The sequence below is a fragment of the Neodiprion virginianus genome, chromosome 7, assembly GCF_021901495.1.
Source record: "Neodiprion virginianus isolate iyNeoVirg1 chromosome 7, iyNeoVirg1.1, whole genome shotgun sequence".
Classification (NCBI taxonomy): domain Eukaryota; kingdom Metazoa; phylum Arthropoda; class Insecta; order Hymenoptera; family Diprionidae; genus Neodiprion; species Neodiprion virginianus.
Genome location: NC_060883.1, coordinates 23,925,350 through 23,945,715, shown reverse-complemented (window position 1 = coordinate 23,945,715; position 20,366 = coordinate 23,925,350). Strand labels below are relative to the sequence as shown.

The 20,366-nt window shown below is 41.6% G+C and overlaps 1 protein-coding gene and 1 long non-coding RNA gene across 2 annotated transcripts in view; one reads left to right on the top strand and one right to left on the bottom strand.

Moving 5' to 3' along the window:
• Positions 1–8,465: 8,465 nt before the first annotated feature.
• Positions 8,466–20,366, bottom strand: part of LOC124309090 (pleckstrin homology-like domain family B member 1) — a 30,108-nt gene continuing 18,207 nt past the window's right edge. The window contains exons 6-13 of the mRNA XM_046772344.1: positions 19,394–19,776; positions 19,128–19,278; positions 18,749–18,980; positions 18,492–18,660; positions 16,790–16,940; positions 11,909–12,085; positions 10,919–11,179; positions 8,466–9,663 (exon numbers count right to left, since the gene is read on the bottom strand). Of these exons, the coding sequence (XP_046628300.1) occupies positions 9,475–9,663; positions 10,919–11,179; positions 11,909–12,085; positions 16,790–16,940; positions 18,492–18,660; positions 18,749–18,980; positions 19,128–19,278; positions 19,394–19,776 (1,713 nt within the window). The 3' untranslated portion in view covers positions 8,466–9,474. The remainder of the gene's footprint in view (positions 9,664–10,918; positions 11,180–11,908; positions 12,086–16,789; positions 16,941–18,491; positions 18,661–18,748; positions 18,981–19,127; positions 19,279–19,393; positions 19,777–20,366) is intronic.
• Positions 14,169–16,300, top strand: LOC124309102 (uncharacterized). Its single transcript, XR_006909170.1, has 3 exons — positions 14,169–14,407; positions 14,577–14,669; positions 16,085–16,300. It is a non-coding gene; the product is annotated as an uncharacterized LOC124309102 (long non-coding RNA).

Here is a 20,366-nt window from a genome sequence, read left to right as displayed (position 1 = left end):
GCGAGAGAAATCGATTGGGCGCAGTTCCAATACGCTGCGATCAACGCATCAAAAGTTACAGCCAAAAAACGAGAACCTGTGTTTCCAACATTTTTCAGCAGGTGCTTTTTCGCTCGCCGTTTCTCTCCTGTTGGTCCTACGCTCTTTTCGCTGCGTTTTCTGAGTTCCTGAGGGTCCAATAGGTCAGGAAACGGTCAAATAAATCGAATCGGAGACCCAAAATTTTTGGTCGAAAAATAAAGAAAAAGTAAGGCTAACCCCTTTGCATTTTTGGCGAAAATTTTCGCGATTTTGAAAAGTGCTGGAATAAATTCTTTCATGCACTATTCCGACGTAATTTTGCGAGTGAAATCGATTGGGCGCAGTCTCAATAAGCTGCGATCAACGCATCAAAAGTTACAGCCAAAAAACGAGAACTTGTGTTTTCGACATTTTTCAGCAGGTGCTTTTTCGCTCGCCGTTTCTCTCCTGTTGGTCCTACGCTCTTTTCGCTGCGTTTTCTGAGTTCCTGGGTGTCCCATTGATCAGAAAACGGTCGTTCGAATCAAATCTAGGACCTAAAATTTTTCGGCCAAAAAAAAAGCAAGGCTAACCCCTTTGCATTTTTGGCGAAAATTTTCGCGATTTTGAAAAGTGCTGGAATGAATTCTTTCATGCACTATTCCGACGTTATTTAGCGAGAGAAATCGATTGGGCGCAGTTCCAATACGCTGCGATCAACGCATCAAAAGTTACAGCCAAAAAACGAGAACCTGTGTTTCCAACATTTTTCAGCAGGTGCTTTTTCGCTCGCCGTTTCTCTCCTGTTGGTCCTACGCTCTTTTCGCTGCGTTTTCTGAGTTCCTGAGGGTCCAATAGGTCAGGAAACGGTCAAATAAATCGAATCGGAGACCCAAAATTTTTGGTCGAAAAATGAAGAAAAAGTAAGGCTTACCCCTTTGCATTTTTGGCGAAAATTTTCGCGATTTTGAAAAGTGCTGGAATAAATTCTTTCATGCACTATTCCGACGTAATTTTGCGAGTGAAATCGATTGGGTGCAGTCCCAATACGCTGCGATCAACGCATCAAAAGTTACAGCCGAAAAACGAGAACCTGTGTTTTCGACATTTTTCAGCAGGTGCTTTTTCGCTCGCCGTTTCTCTCCTGTTGGTCCTACGCTCTTTTCGCTGCGTTTTCTGAGTTCCTGGGTGTCCCATTGATCAGAAAACGGTCGTTCGAATCAAATCTAGGACCTAAAATTTTTCGGCCAAAAAAAAAGCAAGGCTAACCCCTTTGCATTTTTGGCGAAAATTTTCGCGATTTTGAAAAGTGCTGGAATGAATTCTTTCATGCACTATTCCGACGTGATTTAGCGAGAGAAATCGATTGGGCGCAGTTCCAATACGCTGCGATCAACGCATCAAAAGTTACAGCCAAAAAACGAGAACCTGTGTTTTCGACATTTCTCAGCAGGTGCTTTTTCGCTCGCCGTTTCTCTCCTGTTGGTCCTACGCTCTTTTCGCTGCGTTTTCTGAGTTCCTGAGGGTCCAATTGGTCAGGAAAAGGTCAAATAAATCGAATCGGAGACCCAAAATTTTTGGTCAAAAAATGAAGAAAAAGTAAGGCTTACCCCTTTGCATTTTTGGCGAAAATTTTCGCGATTTTGAAAAGTGCTGGAATAAATTCTTTCATGCACTATTCCGACGTAATTTTGCGAGTGAAATCGATTGGGTGCAGTCCCAATACGCTGCGATCAACGCATCAAAAGTTACAGCCAAAAAACGAGAACCTGTGTTTTCGACATTTTTCAGCAGGTGCTTTTTCGCTCGCCGTTTCTCTCCTGTTGGTCCTACGCTCTTTTCGCTGCGTTTTCTGAGTTCCTGGGTGTCCCATTGATCAGAAAACGGTCGTTCGAATCAAATCTAGGACCTCAAATTTTTCGGCCAAAAAAAAAGCAAGGCTAACCCCTTTGCATTTTTGGCGAAAATTTTCGCGATTTTGAAAAGTGCTGAAATGGATTCTTTCATGCACTATTCCGACGTAATTTTGCGAGAGAAATCGATTGGGCGCAGTTCCAATACGCTGCGATCAACGCATCAAAAGTTACAGCCAAAAAACGAGAACCTGTGTTTTCGACATTTCTCAGCAGGTGCTTTTTCGCTCGCCGTTTCTCTCCCGTTGGTCCGACGCTCTTTTCGCTGCGTTTTCTGAGTTCCTGAGGGTCCAATTGGTCAGGAAAAGGTCAAATAAATCGAATCGAAGACCCAAAGTTTTTGGTCGAAAAATGAAGAAAAAGTAAGGCTAACCCCTTTGCATTTTTGGCGAAAATTTTCGCGATTTTGAAAAGTGCTGGAATAAATTCTTTCATGCACTATTCCGACGTAATTTTGCGAGAGAAATCGATTGGGCGCAGTCCCAATAAGCTGCGATCAACGCATCAAAAGTTACAGCCAAAAAACGAGAACTTGTGTTTTCGACATTTTTCAGCAGGTGCTTTTTCGCTCGCCGTTTCTCTCCTGTTGGTCCTACGCTCTTTTCGCTGCGTTTTCCGAGTTCCTGGGTGTCCCATTGATCACAAAACGGTCGTTCGAATCAAATCTAGGACCTAAAATTTTTCGGCCAAAAAAAAAGCAAGGCTAACCCCTTCGCATTTTTGGCGAAAATTTTCGCGATTTTGAAAAGTGCTGGAATGAATTCTTTCATGCACTATTCCGACGTAATTTTGCGAGAGAAATCGATTGGGCGCAGTCCCAATAAGCTGCGATCAACGCATCAAAAGTTACAGCCAAAAAACGAGAACTTGTGTTTTCGACATTTTTCAGCAGGTGCTTTTTCGCTCGCCGTTTCTCTCCTGTTGGTCCTACGCTCTTTTCGCTGCGTTTTCCGAGTTCCTGGGTGTCCCATTGATCAGAAAACGGTCGTTCGAATCAAATCTAGGACCTAAAATTTTTCGGCCAAAAAAAAAGCAAGGCTAACCCCTTCGCATTTTTGGCGAAAATTTTCGCGATTTTGAAAAGTGCTGGAATGAATTTTTTCATGCACTATTCCGACGTAATTTTGCGAGAGAAATCGATTGGGCGCAGTTCCAATACGCTGCGATCAACGCATCAGAAGTTACAGCCAAAAAACGAGAACCTGTGTTTTCGACATTTTTCAGCAGGTGCTTTTTCGCTCGCCATTTCTCTCCTGTTGGTCCTACGCTCTTTTCGCTGCGTTTTCTGAGTTTCTGAGGGTCCAATTGGTCAGGAAAAGGTCAAATAAATCGAATCGGAGACCCAAAATTTTTGGTCAAAAAATAAAGAAAAAGTAAGGCTTACCCCTTTGCATTTTTGGCGAAAATTTTCGCGATTTTGAAAAGTGCTGGAATAAATTCTTTCATGCACTATTCCGACGTAATTTTGCGAGTGAAATCGATTGGGTGCAGTCCCAATACGCTGCGATCAACGCATCAAAAGTTACAGCCAAAAAACGAGAACCTGTGTTTTCGACATTTTTCAGCAGGTGCTTTTTCGCTCGCCGTTTCTCTTCTGTTGGTCCTACGCTCTTTTCGCTGCGTTTTCTGAGTTCCTGGGTGTCCCATTGATCAGATAACGGTCGTTCGAATCAAATCTAGGACCTAAAATTTTTCGGCCAAAAAAAAAGCAAGGCTAACCCCTTTGCATTTTTGGCGAAAATTTTCGCGATTTTTAAAAGTGCTGAAATGGATTCTTTCATGCACTATTCCGACGTAATTTTGCGAGAGAAATCGATTGGGCGCAGTCCCAATACGCTGCGATCAACGCATCAAAAGTTACAGCCAAAAAACGAGAACCTGTGTTTCCGACATTTTTCAGCAGGTGCTTTTTCGCTCGCCGTTTCTCTCCCGTTGGTCCGACGCTCTTTTCGCTGCGTTTTCTGAGTTCCTGAGGGTCCAATTGGTCAGGAAAAGGTCAAATAAATCGAATCGAAGACCCAAAGTTTTTGGTCGAAAAATGAAGAAAAAGTAAGGCTAACCCCTTTGCATTTTTGGCGAAAATTTTCGCGATTTTGAAAAGTGCTGGAATAAATTCTTTCATGCACTATTCCGACGTAATTTTGCGAGAGAAATCGATTGGGCGCAGTCCCAATAAGCTGCGATCAACGCATCAAAAGTTACAGCCAAAAAACGAGAACTTGTGTTTTCGACATTTTTCAGCAGGTGCTTTTTCGCTCGCCGTTTCTCTCCTGTTGGTCCTACGCTCTTTTCGCTGCGTTTTCTGAGTTCCTGAGGGTCCAATTGGTCAGGAAACGGTCAAATAAATCGAATCGGAGACCCAAAATTTTTGGTCGAAAAATGAAGAAAAAGTAAGGCTTACCCCTATGCATTTTTGGCGAAAATTTTCGCGATTTTGAAAAGTGCTGGAATAAATTCTTTCATGCACTATTCCGACGTAATTTTGCGAGTGAAATCGATTGGGTGCAGTCCCAATACGCTGCGATCAACGCATCAAAAGTTACAGCCAAAAAACGAGAACCTGTGTTTTCGACATTTTTCAGCAGGTGCTTTTTCGCTCGCCGTTTCTCTCCTGTTGGTCCTACGCTCTTTTCGCTGCGTTTTCTGAGTTCCTGGGTGTCCCATTGATCAGAAAACGGTCGTTCGAATCAAATCTAGGACCTAAAATTTTTCGGCCAAAAAAAAAGCAAGGCTAACCCCTTTGCATTTTTGGCGAAAATTTTCGCGATTTTGAAAAGTGCTGAAATGGATTCTTTCATGCACTATTCCGACGTAATTTTGCGAGAGAAATCGATTGGGCGCAGTTCCAATACGCTGCGATCAACGCATCAAAAGTTACAGCCAAAAAACGAGAACCTGTGTTTTCGACATTTCTCAGCAGGTGCTTTTTCGCTCGCCGTTTCTCTCCCGTTGGTCCGACGCTCTTTTCGCTGCGTTTTCTGAGTTCCTGAGGGTCCAATTGGTCAGGAAAAGGTCAAATAAATCGAATCGAAGACCCAAAGTTTTTGGTCGAAAAATGAAGAAAAAGTAAGGCTAACCCCTTTGCATTTTTGGCGAAAATTTTCGCGATTTTGAAAAGTGCTGGAATAAATTCTTTCATGCACTATTCCGACGTAATTTTGCGAGAGAAATCGATTGGGCGCAGTCCCAATAAGCTGCGATCAACGCATCAAAAGTTACAGCCAAAAAACGAGAACTTGTGTTTTCGACATTTTTCAGCAGGTGCTTTTTCGCTCGCCGTTTCTCTCCTGTTGGTCCTACGCTCTTTTCGCTGCGTTTTCTGAGTTCCTGAGGGTCCAATTGGTCAGGAAACGGTCAAATAAATCGAATCGGAGACCCAAAATTTTTGGTCGAAAAATGAAGAAAAAGTAAGGCTTACCCCTTTGCATTTTTGGCGAAAATTTTCGCGATTTTGAAAAGTGCTGGAATAAATTCTTTCATGCACTATTCCGACGTAATTTTGCGAGTGAAATCGATTGGGTGCAGTCCCAATACGCTGCGATCAACGCATCAAAAGTTACAGCCAAAAAACGAGAACCTGTGTTTTCGACATTTTTCAGCAGGTGCTTTTTCGCTCGCCGTTTCTCTTCTGTTGGTCCTACGCTCTTTTCGCTGCGTTTTCTGAGTTCCTGGGTGTCCCATTGATCAGAAAACGGTCGTTCGAATCAAATCTAGGACCTCAAATTTTTCGGCCAAAAAAAAAGCAAGGCTAACCCCTTTGCATTTTTGGCGAAAATTTTCGCGATGTTTAAAAGTGCTGAAATGGATTCTTTCATGCACTATTCCGACGTAATTTTGCGAGAGAAATCGATTGGGCGCAGTCCCAATACGCTGCGATCAACGCATCAAAAGTTACAGCCAAAAAACGAGAACCTGTGTTTCCGACATTTTTCAGCAGGTGCTTTTTCGCTCGCCGTTTCTCTCCCGTTGGTCCGACGCTCTTTTCGCTGCGTTTTCTGAGTTCCTGAGGGTCCAATTGGTCAGGAAAAGGTCAAATAAATCGAATCGAAGACCCAAAGTTTTTGGTCGAAAAATGAAGAAAAAGTAAGGCTAACCCCTTTGCATTTTTGGCGAAAATTTTCGCGATTTTGAAAAGTGCTGGAATAAATTCTTTCATGCACTATTCCGACGTAATTTTGCGAGAGAAATCGATTGGGCGCAGTCCCAATAAGCTGCGATCAACGCATCAAAAGTTACAGCCAAAAAACGAGAACTTGTGTTTTCGACATTTTTCAGCAGGTGCTTTTTCGCTCGCCGTTTCTCTCCTGTTGGTCCTACGCTCTTTTCGCTGCGTTTTCCGAGTTCCTGGGTGTCCCATTGATCAGAAAACGGTCGTTCGAATCAAATCTAGGACCTAAAATTTTTCGGCCAAAAAAAAAGCAAGGCTAACCCCTTCGCATTTTTGGCGAAAATTTTCGCGATTTTGAAAAGTGCTGGAATGAATTCTTTCATGCACTATTCCGACGTAATTTTGCGAGAGAAATCGATTGGGCGCAGTCCCAATAAGCTGCGATCAACGCATCAAAAGTTACAGCCAAAAAACGAGAACTTGTGTTTTCGACATTTTTCAGCAGGTGCTTTTTCGCTCGCCGTTTCTCTCCTGTTGGTCCTACGCTCTTTTCGCTGCGTTTTCCGAGTTCCTGGGTGTCCCATTGATCAGAAAACGGTCGTTCGAATCAAATCTAGGACCTAAAATTTTTCGGCCAAAAAAAAAGCAAGGCTAACCCCTTCGCATTTTTGGCGAAAATTTTCGCGATTTTGAAAAGTGCTGGAATGAATTTTTTCATGCACTATTCCGACGTAATTTTGCGAGAGAAATCGATTGGGCGCAGTTCCAATACGCTGCGATCAACGCATCAGAAGTTACAGCCAAAAAACGAGAACCTGTGTTTTCGACATTTTTCAGCAGGTGCTTTTTCGCTCGCCATTTCTCTCCTGTTGGTCCTACGCTCTTTTCGCTGCGTTTTCTGAGTTTCTGAGGGTCCAATTGGTCAGGAAAAGGTCAAATAAATCGAATTGGAGACCCAAAATTTTCGGTCGAAAAATGGAGAAAAAGTAAGGCTAACCCCTTTGCATTTTTGGCGAAAATTTTCGCGATTTTGAAAAGTGCTGGATTAAATTCTTTCATGCACTATTCCGACGTAATTCCGCGAGAGAAATCGATTGGGCGCAGTCCCAATACGCTGCGATCAACGCATCATAAGTTACAGCCAAAAAACGAGAACCCGTGTTTCCAACATTTTTCAGCAGGTGCTTTTTCGCTCGCCGTTTCTCTCCTGTTGGTCCTACGCTCTTTTCGCTGCGTTTTCTGAGTTTCTGGGTGTCCCATTGATCAGGAAAAGGTCAAATAAATCGAATCGGAGACCCAAAATTTCTGGTCGAAAAATGAAGAAAAAGTAAGGCTAACCCCTTTGCATTTTTGGCGAAAATTTTCGCGATTTTAAAAAGTGCTGGAATAAATTCTTTCATGCACTATTCCGACGTAATTTTGCGAGAGAAATCGATTGGGCGCAGTCATAATACGCTGCGATCAACGCATCAAACGTTACAGCCAAAAAACGAGAACCTGTGTTTTCGACATTTTTCAGCAGGTGCTTTTTCGCTCGCCGTTTCTCTCCTGTTGGTCCTACGCTCTTTTCGCTGCGTTTTCTGAGTTCCTGGGTGTCCCATTGATCAGAAAACGGTCGTTCGAATCAAATCTAGGACCTAAAATTTTTCGGCCAAAAAAAAAGCAAGGCTAACCCCTTTGCATTTTTGGCGAAAATTTTCGCGATTTTGAAAAGTGCTGGAATGAATTCTTTCATGCACTATTCCGACGTAATTTTGCGAGAGAAATCGATTGGGCGCAGTCCTAATACGCTGCGATCAACGCATCAAAAGTTGCAGCCAAAAAACGAGAACCTGTGTTTTCGACATTTTTCAGCAGGTGCTTTTTCGCTCGCCATTTCTCTCCTGTTGGTCCTACGCTCTTTTCGCTGCGTTTTCTGAGTTCCTGAGGGTCCAATTGGTCAGGAAAAGGTCAAATAAATCGAATCGGAGACCCAAAATTTTTGGTCGAAAAATAAAGAAAAAGTAAGGCTAACCCCTTTGCATTTTTGGCGAAAATTTTCGCGATTTTGAAAAGTGCTGGAATAAATTCTTTCATGCACTATTCCGACGTAATTTTGCGAGAGACATCGATTGGGCGCAGTCCCAATACGCTGCGATCAACGCATCAAAAGTTACAGCCAAAAAACGAGAACCTGTGTTTTCGACATTTTTCAGCAGGTGCTTTTTCGCTCGCCATTTCTCTCCTGTTGGTCCTACGCTCTTTTCGCTGCGTTTTCTGAGTTCCTGAAGGTCCAATTGGTCAGGAAAAGGTCAAATAAATCGAATCGGAGACCCAAAATTTTTGGTCGAAAAATGAAGAACCAAATCATTCTCCAAGTACCCTTTACAACACTTATAACCAGGGTCTCCTTTGAATGCACGTTCACAAAAACGAGGATACAGTATGGGTTCAATAGTAGCAAATTTTCACAGTGACTTATCTTAATCTTTATTACATTCATGTATAACATAGTATGTACAATCATATTGGTAAAATAATTCATTTTCTGGTTCATTCCAGATCATTTACATATATAATTATACATAATTGATCCTGTCGTATTATTTATTATTATAATACGATTTACGTAAGAGCTGGTCATTCTAACCTTGAGCTGCAAGAATTCAGCTTAAATATAATCCATTCGAACTAATTGCTGTAAATACCCTTTCTCAAAATGTATCTTTTTTCTTGTATTTATTGTTCCGCTTTGTTTATTCTGCTTACTGGAAGACTAGATCATAGCTTTTTTTATGTAAAAATTATCATCCATCAAAAATTCTCTCAGACTCGATAGAATAATAATATAATATATCGATAATATATATTTACTAGCATAATAAGACTTCGTCGATCGTTTATCTCGGTACAAGACACGGAAGGTTTTCCATATTATCAATAATTAAACGCTTCTCATTCTTCATTGTTACACGATGTGTATAACAATACTTTGATTATACACAATTACATATTACGTATACCCATGATTCATCTAATAATGCCCTCGTCACACTTCTTCGGATATTATAATCATTACTATTACCACTATTACTACTGTTATTACTAATATTATTTTTATTATCAACGAATCGTGGCACCATTGGTTACAACGTGTAAAAAATGCGTGTAAATATAGTATATATATTTCTTTCCCATTAGGTATGTAAATATATCAATATATACAGTACACGCGATAACAATGAAATTTATTGTCGCTGAATTGGACACCGCTATAAACTTTTTTTCGCTTTCTCCGGTTCCTCTCGATAAGTCACCTGCAGAGACGGAGGGATTAGACGAAAGCGCGTCTCTTCCCAAAGTTTCAGGGAAATGCAAAAATCGACGCAACGATCGTGCTTGCGAAAGGTCGTGATGAAAAAAAATAAAAACTTGATAAATTACTGCAGCCGTCGAGTCGGCTCGGCTTTTCCCTCAAACGCCGTGGTCGAACTCGTGGTACCCCTCGGCACCCGTGAAAACGACGTCCACCCAAACTCGCATCGCCTCTGGACTCGGCGCCATCAAGTGATAAAGTCGGGCCGACGTCTTGACGATGAAGGTGAGCGATGGCTGCGGTGATCTGACGCTGTTCAAGTGGTCCACGTAGACTTCCTCGATGGACTGCGATTGGAGACGGAGTTAGTAAATCACGACGGTCGAGAGATATCTTGGTTCGTTAGTGACAAGGTTCAGGCTCGAAATTAAGGGGGCGGGGTTGACATTCCGAATTTGAAAAGTTCCGGAAGCACCGAATTCCAAAGTTTTTGGTGGCGAAACTTAAAGTGAAGAAATCAAACTCTAACGAGTTTCGAATGGTCCGAAATCCGAAGCTCAAAGTACCGGAAGTGCAAAGTTTCGAAAGGGCATAACTGCAGTAAGTCAAAGTTCCGATGGTGGTTCTCAATTTTCACACCCATTCGTTGAGTAAATTAAACTGTGTGAGTATATTTCAATTTTCCAAATTTTACTCTATCGAAATTTTATTTTTCGAAATTTTGCTCTATCGTAACTTGAATTTTCGGAAACTTGCACAAGCCATCGGGTTTCCGACCATTCGAAACTTTGTTGATTCTTCAAAGTTTGTTTTCTTTACTTCAAGTTTCGCCAATAAATAATTCGGAATTCGGCACTTTCGGAACTTTTCAAATTCGGAAAGTCAACTCCGTCCCAAATCAAGGATGAGTCCTCAGGGTCGACAGTTAGAAAGAGATAAGAAAAACCGTTTAAAAATGCTGCAAAGGTGTTATTTGTGTCAACGACGGCGAGACGAGTTAAATAACATCAATAATATGTGATCGTAAATGATGCTCAGCAAATCCAAATAACACAAGCTCAGATATCAATAATTTAAGAAAAGGTTGTAGGCTAGAACGTCTAAAATGATCAAACTCTGCTGCTTTTGAACCAATTAATGTAATAAATGTTATTGATTTCAAATCACTTGCACGAAAAATTCAACAAATCCCACATGACATCACGTGTTTGATGTGGAAACATTGATGACGAACATTGGCTGTAGCGTACTTTTAAAAATCTATTCTTATCCGATCCGGAGATTACTGTTTGTAAAAAAATGTTTCCGAAAGTATGTATAGAAATCTCTATGGCGGACAAAATAATCCCAAAACATTAGAATCGAATGAAAAACAGCAGGGTTCGAGTATTTTGAACGTTCTCATTGTAGAACAATTCATCAAACTGTTGATGTCGGATAATTCGAGCTATCCTTTCACCATGTTTACCACCATGACTGTCACAAATAACGCTGTAGAAGATCTTCCGAAACAATTTTCTTATCTCTTGGTCTCAACGATTTACGATCCAGACGGTACTTCCAATTAATTTAAATCCTCAATTTAATTAAAATCGCTCATACCTGGAAGTAGACAAGGCCGCGAGCCTTTTTCGCTGAGCTGTCACTGTAATACGACAAGGTTTTCCGCTTCCGGTCGAAGACGAACCACCGTTTGTTCCAGTGGTGAAATTTCTTGCTCATTTTTGAGAGGTAGCCACAGCATGTCGTCGTGTCGACGGAGACGTCGTGGATAAGTTGAAGCTGGTGTCCGGCCGTCTCGATGTGGTGCCTCAGGTCGAGGGATTCCGATTTTATCGGCAAATATCGAGTCAGCGGTCGCTGCTGTAATGGAATTACATGAAAACCCGCATTCAAACTGTTGTGGGATATTGTACTATTGTAATATTGTACACTTTGCGATGAAATAAAATCTGGAAAAATTGATCATAGCCAAGTTAATAGGATGATTTGTTTTGAATAATAATAATGCCAAAGAGTTGTTAATTTTCATCTCATCACGAAGTTTTCAACATTCACATCGAGACTCACTTTTAGTTGAGAATATCCGTCCCTCAACTCCCGCGCTTAATAAAATAAGGGGAATGTCTATCTGTCTTCCTGTTTTATCGACAAAACCAACGAATCGTATTTTTCCGTTTCTTCATCTCCCGTGTAAAGAAGTCTATTTAAACTTAAGAAGATCACAAGATCCGTCATTAGGTTTCTATTCGATAATCACGTATTTAGAAAATTGAAGGTAAAGACTGTGAATTATACACTTGACTTTGATTTCAACTAGCTTTTTAGGTTATGACACACGGCTTCTTTCTACGCGTAGAGCTAAGTTCCTTGTTTTCTGGGGTACTTCTCATCGATTTTGTAAACGTATCCAAGTGAGCAGACAATCACTGTCATCAGCGCTATCATTTCTGAAAGTACGAGACGATTCCGTCGCTCAGGGGTCGAAAAAATCGTGAAATACGACTCAATCGGTAAAACTTGAAGGTCTGACGTCACGCGCTTTACCGGAACTCAAAATCAGATCTTTCGTAGATCCAAAGTCACCCTCACCTGCAATAATTTCGGCTTTTCCCGATGCTTAACCGGCTGCAGCGGCCGCAGCGGTCCGAGAGTGTCGAGTTCGCTGGACGTTTGCGAATGAGGTCGACTTCCGGTTCCGTCAGGCATACCTCCGCTGTTACTGCTGGTCCTCTCGCCCTCGGATGATATCCGTTTTTCGTCTCTCGGCTACAAATCAAAGAAGAAAAAATAAGAAAAAACATTATCGATTACTGATATTTAGGTCATCTCTTGTTTTTTTCTTTCACGTAGCAAAGCTCAAAGTTTATACATGCATACGCAGTGATCTGCGGAAGAGTGACGGCTCGGGCAAATATATACATTCTTTTCATACAAAACATATACATCATGTTTATACGTTTATACGCTGCGTGCTGCCGCCGGGCCACGAGCTATTTTTGTAAAATTCATTTTACAATGAAATAGAACGCTATGTGTACCGGCACGTAGGTATATCGGTGCATCTGTCTGTGCCTCACTCTATGTTTACCCATATGTATATATACATCTAGGTGTCTATCCCGTTGACAAGACTGCAGCTGACGGATCTTGACGAGCTAGTTAAAATGTTTTTTCAAGCGTTATAACTTCCGTCACTTCCGCAATATTCTATTATAAGCCACACCCGAGTCTTTTTTAGCTCCGTAATACGGTGTTTAATTTTCTTAATTGCAAATCAGTACCTATTGTTCCAGTAGAGAATAAGATGACAAAAAAAAAAAAAAAGAAACTCGTTTTAAAAAAAAGTCATGAAAAATAGTCAGAATCTAAAAAAAAAAGAATGTATCATAAAATCCTGTACGTGTATATATATACACAGACCTTCCATATGTACCTAGATATCCAGGCTCAAAACTTAGCGACGAATATTTTTAGCAAAGAAAAGAAAAAAAAAATAAAAAATGTATATATGTATTTCTATTTAAACATATATATCTACCTACACATTCCGAAATCGATCCTAGACTATGCCGCTGACTAAACCAGTTTAGAATGTTGTACAGGTTTTAGTCGAGAATTATTATACCAATACAACGAACAGATTGCAACGCGTGCAAAGTGCTTAAATTATGGTTGTAGGATTAAACCGCGTTCGCGAAACTTGAGATCGTTAAGCGCGGTTTGGATTCGTTCACATTTCTTAGTTCACAGCCATACGCATAATATGAAGAGTTGAACAAAGGCGGTGAAGAAATTTTTCATACACATTCTGCAAACGCTTTATTACAACTGCAATTTCAACGAATTCACGTGCATGTTTTTATTGAGTCGGAACAATCGCTGCTTGCAACTGCCTTCTGCATATTTTCATGGAGGCCGTTTCTGAAACGGAATATATCCCGTTTTCAATTGAGTAAGGAGAAGAAGAAGCTAATGAAGAACAAGAGAAGGGACTGATCTTAATCGATTGGACAATGGACATTTCCTCCCTGTTTTTACACAACTTCTCTCCAGCTTGCACCTCAGTTTGCAAATTTTTAATTAAGAACACGAATAAGGGACGACATAGGCAAGTTTTCAGTCAAGAAAAAGAAATTCTGTAAAAAAAAAATTGCACGCTCAAAATGAAACTCGAAAAAGTATATTTATAACAATCGACGGTATTTGGAAGATATTTTTGTGGTTTAAAATATATGCTTATTTTTTTATTAATAATTATACTATCATCAATATTGTAATATAATTTCCTTTCAGTTTTTCAGTCTACAATATCTATCCGCTATAAATTACAAACGATTCTCAAGTCTAATTATAGAAGATTATTTTTCTTTCGATGTCATGCAGATAAGTTAACATGAGTAATGGAAAAAAAAAATAAATAAAAATGAACCCACGCAATCGATTATAAGAAACTCACGTGCTTTTTCTTCACATGATTCTTCTTTCTTCCATACTTGAGTGAGTTAATCCATATTAGGGACATAATTGCGTCGACGAGTCTCGTCTAAGTGAACGGTAAAAAAAATTTTTGCCAACAGTTATACTCGAAAAACGCCGATTGATTAACCCTCGCTAAAAATACTTAAAATTTTTTCACGAGAGGAGTGAAAAAATTGTTCAAACTCTAGTATACATGTACAATTTTATACATATATATATATAAGGCGGAGGCGCGACCGGCAAGCACAACAAGATATTTCACCACGAACAGGTATGCAGTTGTGCAAGAAACTGGCACTTATAATAATCGTGAGGATTGCTCGTTCCTTGGTAAATGCGTGCTAGCGGACGTCAACGCGTTGCCGAAGGCACTGACGATGAGAGGATCGGGGCCGTTTGATTCCCGCGTCGACGTCGATGCGTCGCGACGCCCCTCCACCCCCGAATAGGCCTCCGGGTTACGCATACACGAGGCATCCGAGCAAGTACCAACCTACGTGTGTAATTATATATTCACCGCAATCCAAACGGCGAAACAATCGCGACTTATTCGGTATAATCGCGTGGTTTGCCGATTCCGAGTCTAAGGTGTGCAGAACAATACAGAGGGTATGATAATGATGAGATGTGGAAGAAAGGAACAAAGATAATGACTAAGGTGGAAAGAATGGCGAGAATTTGGAAGATGTAAAGAATTGAATGAAATTTGTGCAGCAAAGAAATGAGTCAGGTGTTCCGAAATTTCATTGAAATTGTGCTATATCTTGATAAATTACAGAATGAAAGGAAGCCTTCAGGATTCATCGTTCAACGTTTCCATCGTCGCGGGTCTATATATAATTCTTAGATTCGTGTTTGCGTGAAGAAGAGGGTATGTATACCATATACAACGAAGTTTAATTTGATTGAACATCCAGTCCTCGGACAACGCGCGTTGTACACCGAAATCTAGGACACGTTGGATGGATATTTAGTTAGAATCAGCTGCCAGCGACCTCGGCTCTCGGTATTTTCATTGAAACGCGTAAATGGATTCTTCACGCACGCCTGGCAGTATTTCAAAGTTTTCATCTAAAAAGCGTTGACAACGTGAGGGCATGCACGTATAACTTACACATACATACCCGGTTATGCAATGATCTTGAGGACCGCGGTGTGAAAACTTTCTACACATCGTATGCCATAACGTACATACGAAACATAGATTAAAATTTTTTTCATCTTCTTACCTGGTGTGCTTGCACTTTTTCTCTCTCTCTCTTTCGTGGAATTATAACGTGGTCGTAATTATAAGTCCAAAGCGGTACGATTCGACGTTACGCAACAATTTACTTAACGCTTGTAAATACATATAATGTTTAAAGTCGAGTAACATTTTTATTCGCTTATATATCTGTCTACAAGTGTGTATTAAATCTGAAATGTCCGAGACGATGGATGAAAAAAGGGATGTCGGAATAAAAAAAAAAATAAAAAAATTCAAAAAACAAGAAATACATACGTAATCGCGAAAATACGTATGTTTTATTCTCTATTTTACTTGTTTTTCGGTGTCTTTTATTTTTTTTTTTTTTTTTGTTTTTCGTTTTTATCTTCATAGACAGCTGCTGACAGCTTATAAACGACCCCACCCACGATCAACCATAAAATTTATACACATATAATACACCGTCTATTATTACCACGTTGAAATTCATACCGATGTAAGTGGTTTGGCTATAAACTACGATGCATTATGGAGAGAAAAGACGCGAGAAACTGCAAGGATTTCGTTATAATCTTTTCATACCCCATAGCTTACCGGTTATTATACCTACGCTACATGAAAGTGTCGTCGCCGCTTTGTGGTTTCCGGGTCGTAATAATTAACATTGCACGGTGCCGAGTTCAAAGAGCCTTGGGTTTTATTTAAGTACCTGGAGGCGTCGGACAGGAAAACATGAAAATTTGCGACGCGCGCTCCTCGAGTCGCAAATCTCATAACGCACCTGACCGATGCAGGATGATTCAGTATTTTCTCTGAAGCGAGTAATGCAAAATTTCTTGGCAAGTTTGGCAACGCTTGAAAAAGATTTATGCGTACACAGGAAAAGTTTCTTTTTCTTCTTCTTCTTCTTGTTTTCCAAATTTTTTTGATTTATTCAGAAACACGTGTTCTATTTATTCCACGTGATTTGTGTCGAGAAATGTTGCCCGATAAGTTAGAGCAGGTGCTCCTTGTACCGAAACGACGAGTGGATACTCTTCATCCGAGAAAATCTCCCCGATATAACGCGCCTATTCTAGAAATAGGTTTAGACGCCCTCCCCTGCTCAAATGCCCTCCCGGAAATCCTCAACTATTATCTCGAGAATAGATCGGTGCGAGAAGACGAGAAGAGGACAAGGAGACAAGAGAATCGCAGAGTAAACAACAATTTCGGTACAACAACAGGAAGAGACCGAACAATTGTTCGTTCATTAGTTTATTACCAGTAAATTATGGTAGCAGTAATATTACGATTTTGAATTTTCTTTTCCACCTTCTCCAATTGTGAAATTTTCACGATATTGTGTCTATAGATATAGATAAATCGTATTACGTTACCTCAAAAATGACAGATGGTGTGAATTTAAAGTGTAATAAAGAGCCGAACGAAAACAAACAATAATTTTAGTTTTCTTCAACGATGCCAAAAATATGTGAGACTATTATCACTGTCCGTGACTTACAGCGTCACCTGACAAACAGTAATTCGTTTCGCAATCGAAGGCTTGATGAAACTTTAGCAGCCAAAGCATGAGAGAGCTGGGAGAAGCAATTCGAGTTTTTTAGGAGTGAGATGTGAAAACGGAATTTTTGCGCCGAAAAGATTTTATTTAGAAACATTCAAATTACTTTTGTAATTGTGAATGACTTTGACAAATCCTAGCCGGAGATATTAAAGGCTTGACTGCGTGGGTTTTGGCTGAAATTAAAATTATTCTAACACGAAACAAAAATTAGACTCACATTGCCGCGCTGAAGCAGAGCGTAACTTCCGTTGGAGGGTCCAGCTCCTCCGCTTCCGGAACCAGGACCAGGACTCGGTCCAGGACTCGATTTCCCGGGTGAAAGTTTCTCGCTGGTTCCTCCATCGGCCCCGTCGCTGCTTCCGCTTCCGCTAGATAAAAAAATACGAAACGAACCTGCATTTCGAATTCGAATTCAGGGCAATATTGAGATCAAACGAGTCTAATGAGCCGTTCAATGTTCTTCCGCGCCTGCTGATTACACTTCAAAGACTAACCCGCTCTTTGAGAAATGAAAAGAGAAGTGAAAAAAGACGTTATAGTCAGACTTACGAAATTCGAGCGTAAACTCGGATCGTCAATCCTCGCGCCGGTTTGTAACAGTTTTCTAAAAGCCAGTCTTTCGCACAAAGATACCACCTGTGACTCGTTATGTACGTTATTACGCTGCATCCGGTGGACCTTGCTTCGGTCAGAAGAACGTCACCTGTTTGACGGAGGTTCATATCGTCCTAATCGCACATTTTCGTCGTCAAATATCAGCCCTGGTGAGTACCCAGAATTCTCAACCCAATATGCATACGAACATTCGAACTGTCTCTGATCTTTCTAGGGAAATTTCTTTCACCGTGCATCAAAAACTGATCCGCACTCGCGAATTCGCCACTCTCACTTGTTGTTGGACTCGAGTGGCGGGTGAACTGCGTCACCCAAAACACTAAACTTTGATCATTTTTAGCGTCAAAAGCTAACCGGCGATCCGCCTTGGCCTAATTTATCGACTCGTCGGTTTCGATTTTCTAACTTTTATCGCCGAGTTACTGTCGGCTTTGGGAGTAGACGGTCATCATCCGCTACCTCGCAACGCGCTAATACCCATCGCAACGACACACTCAGATATAATAACGTATGGACACGGGACGAAAGCAAGAGGTAGCCGATATCGTATCGGCGGCGATAACACGCCCCACCGTCCCTCTTCGATCACTCCGCACAAGCCACTCTCTAGCCTGAATTCGCTTTCTATATTCCTCTATGATGTACAGTTGTCTGCCTGTTTTTTTATTTCTTCTCTCTCTCTCGCAAAATCATCATCGGCTCTGGCAACGTGAGTCAACACGCCACAGTCAGCTCACCGATAACTTGCGATAATTTCTACGAATGTGCTGCTTGACATGCAGAGAAGCGTTATACTGTACCACACGTTTATGCATTCTGCACTAGCACCAATTCGTTCATCGATCAGACGATATCGCCTCGGGACTCGATCTATTTCCTACGCTAGTATCTATGACTACCTCGTAAGTTATGCGTTGGTACTGATAAATTTTACCAGTCACACGCCTCTGATACAAGCTAACAAAAAAAGTTCTAAAACAACAAACCTGTTACTTTGAATCTGAATAGAAGCGGTGTACGTAAACTGCTTATTTTCATCAGATTACCAGATTTTATACCGATCATTTCTTTAAACGGGAATTCAAAAAATTTCCATTTCTCACCAATCGGTGTAAAGCTTTTCTTGATAATTAAGCCCATTTACTCGTGACGCTTCCAGTCAGTAAAAAAAACTTTCGGTACTTGTAACGATTCGGAGATCGGGTAGAAGAAAGCGGTTCATTAGACTTTTCGATCGAGCGTATTAGAGGAACAGTCAATCCATGATCGTAAAACTGGGACAAAAATAAGAGGGTGAAACTCACCTCTCCGTCGGACCGCCGGTAGAATAACTTGACGACTCTTCTCCAGATTCGACGCTGTTGAAAGAAGCGCAGTTCATTTTTCGCTCCTCCCACTGGGTCCGGACCTCGTCCTGAACCCGTCTTTTCAGTTCCTCGACCCTCCGCCTCTCCTCGGATATCACCTGACTTCCTGTGAATGATCCGTAAACCCGTTGTCAATACAGCTCGGAGTAATGAAGTTCTGCGGTATTTGGTAGTTGGACAGTACGATAACTTACCCTGTTTGGCAAGGTGGAGCTGCCTGTTTCGCTCGATCTCCTTGAGCGACTCGATCGTTTTTCTTCCAAGACTGCCTTGGCCGGTTGTCTGGACGATTGGTGAGTCCGTAGTGACCCTTGATATCCTGTCGAAATCCTCTCGGCTCGGTGATCGTTTTTCGTCCGGATTATCGGCCTCGTTACGTGACAGGCTTTCCAGTTCATCGTCGATTGCCCGGAGCCTGTTTCGACCCTGAAAGAATTCACCGCGACATTAGGCCATATTGGAAAAATCTCTAGAATCTTTGTCGAAGATGTGAAATAATTCGAGATGAAAAAAATAATGAAATCGTGAGCGGTGGAGCTTGTCTCATCGCGGAGGAAACAAAACCGCGATTACCTCCTCGAGGCGACGAACGTGTCCCAACTTCTGCCTCTCGAGACTCCTTGTATCTCTAATGGCAGTATTCTTTGCGGCGGTTCGCTGAGACTCGAGATTGTTGAGCTGAGCCTTTTTGGCTTCGATTCTGGTCGATAAATCACTCAGGTACCTAAAAAGAGAAAGAAATTAGGGATCCAGAAATGGAAACGGTAAGAGCGAAGGCTTTCCAAACGTCCACGAGACGAGAAGGAGCTTTTGAAGAAGATGACGAACGAATTGCTAACCTTTGCAATTCTTCCCTGGTGGCAAGTTTGCTGGCTTCTTCCTCGAGGTGATGAAATTCTAGATCCTCGAAGGCCTTTCTTTCGGATTCGAGGAGGTCCTGCTGTACCGAGAGCTTCTCAACGAGATCCTGTCGCCTTCTTTCGTCAGCGGAATCATCGGCCTCCCGGATCTCTTCCTCGATTCGGAAACAGGCCTGCTGAGCACTTTGAACCCTCTGTTTGGCCTCCGCCTGAAGATTGGCTTGGGTGACGGTATCCTCGGCCATTTCTCTCTCGAGCTCGTTGATCCGCATCTGGGTCCGTATTTTCTCCCCCTCATCCTGCGAGAGCTTCAAAGACTCAGCCTCATACTCAGCCGACAGAAGCGCCTTCTCAAGTTCCAGCTGAAAATTTATGCGTCTATGTTAACTACTTCCAAAACGCTACATCACAATTCTTCTAATATGTGTACCGGGTAAGTTTTCACGCACTTCTCTTTCTCTTAATCCAATGCATCCTGCGTCACTTTTAGTACGGCGTAAAAAAATCCGCGCATATTTTTGTAGGCTTTTGACTTTAGTAGGCATTTCACTGCGCTTCTTTTCGTGGGACGCGAAACACTGCTATACTATATACAGACGAGCTCAAGTGCAACTAATTGTAAGAAAACTAGAGGTGACTGTCGAAGGAGGTACGACACAAAGCCGCATGCGATCGCATGTGTCACGACACGCGAGATAAGAAGTTGCGTATGATGGAGGGGAAGCATTCGGACTATCTAACCATAAATGCAAAAAGCTTAACAAATATTGACCTGGTCGCGTTTGCCGCGCCTCTTCGAATCGCAGATAACATTGAAGTGACGTAATACGCCAACACTTTGTTCGCGAAACGGGTTTAGCTAAGAGTTTTTGGAACTCGGATTGCGACTCTAGTTACCCAATGATGCTAATTATAATAATGACAGCTGATCGCCTCCGCGTTCCGACCACAA